Source organism: Macrobrachium nipponense, chromosome 48 (genome assembly GCF_015104395.2).
Source record: "Macrobrachium nipponense isolate FS-2020 chromosome 48, ASM1510439v2, whole genome shotgun sequence".
Taxonomy (NCBI): Eukaryota; Metazoa; Arthropoda; class Malacostraca; order Decapoda; family Palaemonidae; genus Macrobrachium; species Macrobrachium nipponense.
The window spans coordinates 14620358-14627734 of NC_087223.1; the positions used below are offsets into that span (position 1 = coordinate 14620358).

Genomic DNA, 7377 nt, shown 5'->3' on the forward strand with positions numbered 1-7377 from the left:
CGTCCTTTTATTCCTCCCGGAAGTTAGCCTTCAAGTCCAACATATCCTTAAAAAAAGTCCTTCAGACCATTGAGGGGCAAAGAACGAGATACCAACTGTAACTCCTATTACTGGTATTTAGGAATAGACTTGTCAACTATGAAACTGCCCGTCTGCAGAGAATATAAAGATGACTTACTTAACAAGCACCACTAATTGCTTGTTAGATGGTGGGTCACCAAATTCAAATTCATTTCTTACAATATTTTATATCTACAGTTTAGAAACACCTCGAACCTCTTGGGGTTCTTGTTGCAGAAAAAGCTATAATAGTCAAGGCTCAAAATAAGTAGTCTGATGTACCTACTATTGAATATAGTAAAGCTAAAGACGTTTAAAAATGAGAGAGAGAGAGAGAGAGAGAGAGAGAGAGAGAGAGAGAGAGAGAGAGAGAGAGAGAGAGAGAGAGAGAGAGAGAGAGAGAGAGGGCATATAAGGTAATGAAAAAGAAATGTTAATGCTTATGGCTTTTGTCAACGACTCTTTCTCGCTTTATAAAAAAAAAAAATTCTCATACAATTTTTATATGAACATGAAAATTCAATTATTGATTCAATTTGTTTTACGGACAATATAAGAAATTAATATTTGAGCCGAATTTAACATTGAGATCTTTTGTACGTAACTCTCAGTTCAATAAGCGTGAGTAGTCAGGTTATTACGCCTTAGAATCATGCAAGTGTAGTAAGTCATATTAAATAACTTATCGCCTCATCACATAGATGGAAGAACCTGCTACTTTGTGAAAGCATAAGATATATTCAGGTAATATGCATTATCGTCAGGGAAAAGGTTATTACCACTTATCTCTACTTCACGCCCAAAGGGTTTTACTCATTGTTTTGCATAGAAAATAGGTTGTGGGGATAACAGCCTCATCCCATAAGTACACACTAATATCTGTATATGCAAATAAACAACTGAAGTTTCTTGGAGCTAAGCCGAGAACTGCGTTTAGTCAGTTTGCAATGAGGTCTGGAATATTTGTTTTTATAACTAAACGCAAATCCAAGTAAGTTACACAACATAGATATTCAGTATTAAGGGTAAAGCACGCAAAACCGTTGAGGGTTTAGCTATAACTCCAGCTAATTATAGTGCAGCGATAAACCTACTGAAAACTCGTTTTTCCAACGTTGGGAAATTAGAAGAGAACTTAAGAAATTGGCTGTTAAGTTTACCGCACCCTGAGCATGATGCAGAGCAACTGATGGATTTCCTTATGAAATGGAATAGCATTGTTCATCAGTTAGACGCTTTACCAGGTATTACGAGCGGCGACTCTAATGAGAAAGCAATTATCAAGCGGTGTTTATCAAAGGAAACATTGCAAGCCTTGTATCAGAGATATGATACTTGTGAACTCAGTGTAGATCAATTGAGAAAGGGCATTGAGAAATTAATTGAGCTTTAAGGTAGAAGAATATGCATAACCCCACGCCATCACCGTCCAACCCAGTTAAGAGTGGCAAGGATCGTAACACGAGTTCGAAAAACGAGCGTCAAGCTAATTCACCTAGTAGTGCTTTCAGAACTAATGTTAGAAATACCCCAAAGAAAATAACTTTTTCTTGTTGTTTTTGTCAAGGCGAACGCAGCGGTAAGGTCTGCACGAAATACAATACTTTAGAGACTAGAAGAGCTTGTATCAATGAATTACAACTATGCTTTGGTTGTTTACAAAAGGGTCATCGTTTATTTGAATGTAACAGTAAGAGTAAGGCATATTGTTTTAACTGTAATGGTAAACATCATACATTCTTATGTGCTAGACTATTACCTAATTCTACAAGCGTCAATGTAAATTCGTCTCAGCAACCTTCTAGCACCAAATCAGGTCGTCATAGAGTTGATAATAAGCCTATAGAAACCGCTCAATCGCAGCCTTGTTTCAGTACTAGTCAGAAATCTGCAGCCACGAGTAATCAGAGTAATTCTCAGAATAATGGTAACAGTAATCAAGTAGCTGTGAAAAATATCGCATCTCTTCGACCGACAGCGTTACCGACAGCCACCCTTCTATTGAGTAATGATGGGAATCGGATCCCGGTTCGAGCATTTTTAGACAGCGGATCTCAAAGAACGTTCATTAACCCAGATGTTGTTGAGAAATTGAACATAGTGCCCATAAAACAAGTGGAACTGAAATTAATTCCGTTTGGAGATAATGTTGAAACTAAAATGTTTGATGTAGTAAGAGTAATGGTTCGAGCAGGTACTAAACGTATCAAATTAAATGCTGTTGTTTGTAATCATGTTAACACTTCCATACACACACCTGGTCTACACAACGTGTATCTGCGATTGCAAGAACGAGGTGTTAAACTGGCAGATAAGAATATTGAATCAGATACCCTCAGTGATATAGGTTTGATTATTGGTGCTGATTATTATAATGCATTTGTGTATTGTCACGATAAATATGATGATGTATGTTTGCTTGGTAGCACCGCCGGTGCTGTTATTTTTGGTCCTATACCCAATTGGGCTTGTAATGTTATCAGTGATGATGAAAATGTAAGATCTGTAATAAGTACACAGAGTATAGTTTGCTCGAGAGTCACTGCTTCTGTAAATCCTCTTGACGGTGAGGATATTTCTAGACTGTGGTCATTAGATACGATCGGCATCGGGAAGGATGCGCGATCCTATAACGATCAAGCAGCGATTGAACATTTCAATGAGACTATTGTAAAGACTGATAACAAATATACGATTGATTTGCCATTTAAGAGCGATGCCAGACCCCTACGGGTTATAAAAAAGCCTTAGGTCAATTATATTCACTTAAGAGAACCTTTCAGTCTAAACCAGTCATGTTTGATCAATATCAGTCTGTTTTAGATGAGTATGTTAAGTTAGGATTTATTGAGGAGGTAAAATTAGAAGATAACTCCTTTGATCCAGTTGATGTCATTAATCATTATTTACCTCACCACCCAGTTTTCAAGGAATCTGCTACGACTCCAATTAGGATAGTTTTCAACGCAAGTAGTAAGGAGTCACACCATGCAAAGTCCCTCAATGATTGTTTATATACGGGACCTAATCTGGCGACGAAATTGACAGATATGCTGCTGGAATTTCGTCAGAACAAATATGCTGTAGTAGCAGACATAAGTAAAGCTTTCCTTAGAATAGGAATTAATGAAAATCACCGAGATTTCACAAGATTCTTATGGTTTGCTGATAGAGATTTTAAGCATGTCAAGACTTTTAGATTTAAGGTTTTATTGTTTGGAGCTACTTGTTCACCTTTTCTGTTGAATCAGACAATACAGTATCATTTGCAAAACCATTCAGATCCCATCGCCAGCTCAGTCAAGAAGTCCTTTTATGTGGATAACTTTATGAAAACTTATGAGAAATGTGAAGATTTAGAACTCGAGAGTAATAAGGTAAACCAAATTATGTTGGAAGCTAATATGCCTTTGGGAGAATGGGCTAGCAATTTGAGTTCATTTAATGATAAACATAGCCCAGATACTGTTAACTTGAATGCAGTAAAACTACTCGGTCTCTTGTGGGATACCTGTAATGACTCATTGAGTGTAAAGATACCTTCTCAGATTGTTACATATTTGAATAATCTAGGAAATGTTTGTACTTTGACTAAGAGAAAGGTTGTGTCTCTCCTTTCAACCATCTTTGATCCTTTGGGAATATTAACGCCTGTAACAATCAAGGGAAAACTATTTGTGAAGAAATTGTGGGAACTGAAAACTGACTGGGATGACGAACTGATGATGGATTTAAAGAAAGAGTTCGATGAATTGTTAAACCAACTCAATTCTATTGAGGAGATCAAAGTCCCTAGATCTTGTTTTAATGAAGGAACTTGTAGCTTACATGTATTTGTTGATGCCTCTCACGTGGCTTATGGAGCCTGTGCGTATGTTGTTAGCAGTAAGCACACAAGTCACTTGCTAATTAGTAAGTCTCGAGTAGCCCCGAGCCCTTCACTCACTATTCCCCGTCAAGAATTACTTGCTTTGATTATAGGCATGCGCCTAGCTGTTCATTTGCTAGAGATTTTTGGGGATAAATTTTCAGATTGTACTGTTTGGAGTGACTCCCAAGTAGCGTTGAGTTGGGTATTTTATGAAAGATCTAAAGAAGTGCGTTTAATCAACAGAGTAAAGGAAATCAAGGACTTGAAGTCCAGTCATAACATCAGGTTGTTATATGTTAAGAGCGAGGATAATCCTGCTGATTTAGTTACACGAGGTATTTCAATGTCTCTTTTGAGTAAGTCAGGTTTGTGGTTTCATGGCCCGACCTGGATTATTAACAAAAATAAGTTTCCAGAACAAGAGGATGTAGTTTACATAGAGTCTGTTAATGTAAATGAAATTATTGTAGAACCAGTTTTGAGAGACCCTGATGATGATGTACTTGTATTTAAATGTTCTGAGTTCTCCTCATTGAAACACGCATTAAGGATTGTAGGTAGATTGATCTTGTTTGGGAGAAGAATATTTCCTGATAAATTCAGGGAAAGTAATAATTTACTTGTTTTAATCAGAAGCATGCAGCGTCAAGCTTTTCCAACGCTATATTATGCGTTGACTAATGGGTCACAAACCAGTTCTAGTGTTCCCTCTGAGTTAAGGAATCTTATCAGACAATTAGGACTTTATGTTGATGAAAGTGGTGTCATTCGGTGCCAAGGAAGACTTCATAATGCAGAATTGCCAGAATTCGCTAAGCATCCAGTATACGTCGCCAGCCGACACCCCTTATGGCAACTTATAATGTCTCATTATCACATACTCAACTTGCACTGCAACACGAATACACTTGTGGTTATATTGAGACAACAGTTTTGGGCTGGAAAAATGAGACAGTCCGTTAAGAAGATCCTGAAAGAGGGCTTATTGTGTAAGAAAGCACAAAATCAACCTCTAAGTCTGCCTGGATTTCCCCCATTACCACCCGAACGAGTTAAGCATCAAGTCCCTTTTTCCTGTGTTGGCGTCGACTATACGGGAAACATTAATGTGTCTGAAAATGAAGCTGAGAACGAGAAGGCGTATGTCTTGTTGTTTACATGCGCTACGTCAAGAGCAGTTGCCCTATATGTGTGCAAATCCATGAATGCACAAGAATTCCTCTTTGTTTTTAGACAATTCGCGGCAAGACACGGACTTCCGAAAGTTTTAATAAGTGATAATGCGCCAAACTTCATTGCAGCCAGTAAGTTTCTAAGAGATATCAGCGAAGAGCCCGAAGTAAGAAATTATCTGACGGATCATAATTTAGAATGGAAGTTCATAACACCCCGATCACCTTGGAAAAGGCGGCTTTTACGAGAGACTGATCGGAGTGGTGAAATCGTGCTTACAAAGGGCCCTGTACAGAAAAAGAGTCTCGTTTATAGAACTCAATACCATCGTCGCCGAAGCCGAGAACATCATCAATAACAGGCCACTAACATATGTCAATGAAGATAACGCCAACATCGCGCTCACCCCTGCCAGACTCTTATACGGCAGTGCTATTACAATGGCTCCTCCTTTGAACAAGTTCGTCGACGTACCTTTCAATGAGAACGTCGAATTGAGGGAGAACTATGCAAGACTGTGTGACACGATAAGAAAGTTTGAGAAAATGTGGCTACTTGTCTATTTGTCTTCTCTTAGAGAGAGGCACAGAAACATCGAGTCTTCAGCCATCTGTCCATTAAGCATAGGAGATTTGGTCCTTATAGTAAATGATAATTGTAAAAGACACAAGTACCCTTTGGGAATCATCGAGAAACCCCACGCAGGTCCTGATAATGTTATAAGGACAGTCGAGATAAAAACAGCAAGTGGAAATTTTACAAGACCATTGAATCAAGTCATTCCACTTGAATGTAATGTCAGAGAGGAATCAACAACAGCTATCATTGGGAAAGCAATGTCCTATTTTCCCAGGATTCCACATCTGTCTATAGTGTATCCTCGCCCATTTCAGAGTAACAAATGCCCTTTTTCGTATATGTTTCAGTAAAATTATTAAAATATATCAGGAATAATTAGCTTGGTTAGAAAGTTATAAATAAAACAATGAAGTTGCCTCAGTTCTCCATGAAGTCAATAATTTGGAAAACGAAATTCATTATGCACCATTCAGCCCTTTGAAAAACCTCATGGTGTAGATATTTACTCTATGAACATTCATAAAAACTATCATTAAAAGCATTATCTCCCTACACCTTTGAGAAACAAAATGTTCATTTAGTTTTACAAATATCCAATGAATATATCGTTCAAGCTTGACTAACTATTGGAAAAATAATCACTCCCTTTTTATTCAGAATGCAAATGTCAAAATTTCACATTTGGTCGACAATCATGAATTTAAATGTCAAAGGGTAAATAATTTATAAGCTGCTCAATAAGTAATGAAGGTTATAGTACAGAAAAACAGAAAAATTTACAATATGGGTTTCTGCTAACATTTCATTGAATAATTGTTGTTCAAGAAAATAACTATTGTAGCCAAAGAGAAAGTTAGAAAATTTAAATACCAAATAATGACTGTATGTAAGAGAGAATTATTTCCTTCACATATAGTATAAAGAACCTTGTTTTTTGTGATTTAAACCTATGCATTGCTGTTTGTTCTTTGGTAGACACTACACTGATGGCACTGTAGATCCTGAGAATCAAACTACGGGAGCTGCAGTATATTCAGGAAACTTCACAGCCTGCTGGAGGACCTCCAACCACGCCTCCACTATGCAGACAGAGTTAACAGCAATAAGACAGGCACTGCTGTACTCACTGGAGAATGAAGTAGGGCCTGTAATCATCCACACAGACTCAAAGTCCTCAATGCAAGCCCTGCAACAACAGAAAATTAAAGAAAATAAGGTACTGCTGGCTGGAATTAAAACACTGCTACACCAGCACAGCGAAAGAGGAAGACCTGTCACCTTAAACTGGATACCCAGTCACATAGGAATTCCAGGCAATGAGAGGGCTGATGAGCTAGCCAAAAGTACAAAACACATTGACAGAGTGCAAGTACATATACAACCTGCACTGCAACAAGTCAAAAATGCAATGAAACCACTCTGCAAAGAAAAATTGATAAATGACCATCGTGAGTGGGTAGAAAAGAACTCACCGTCTGCCAGATGGTATAAGAAATCGACTGGTCTAGTGCCTCCTCCCATAGACAGGCACACACCAAGAAAACTTGCTGTGATCATCCACAGACTCAGGCTAGGATATAAAGCCTGCTGGGAAATTGTGGAAAACAGTGTCAGACCATGTGAACACTGTCAAGAAGAAACACAGCAACCACTCCTTCACTACCTGCTGGAATGCAGAGAAACAGCACAGCTAA

At 38.0% G+C, this 7377-nt stretch overlaps 2 protein-coding genes across 2 annotated transcripts; both read left to right on the forward strand.

Moving 5' to 3' along the window:
• The first annotated feature begins 1464 nt into the window (after window positions 1–1464).
• LOC135205140 (uncharacterized) lies at window positions 1465–2811 on the forward strand. Its single transcript, XM_064235503.1, has one exon. It carries the CDS (start codon window positions 1465–1467, stop codon window positions 2809–2811), a length of 1347 nt encoding a protein of 448 aa, XP_064091573.1.
• Window positions 2812–2855: 44 nt separating this feature from the next.
• On the forward strand, window positions 2856–5462 carry LOC135205141 (uncharacterized). The gene has a single exon (XM_064235504.1). The coding sequence runs from the start codon at window positions 2856–2858 to the stop codon at window positions 5460–5462; it is 2607 nt and encodes an 868-aa protein (XP_064091574.1).
• Window positions 5463–7377: the final 1915 nt, after the last annotated feature.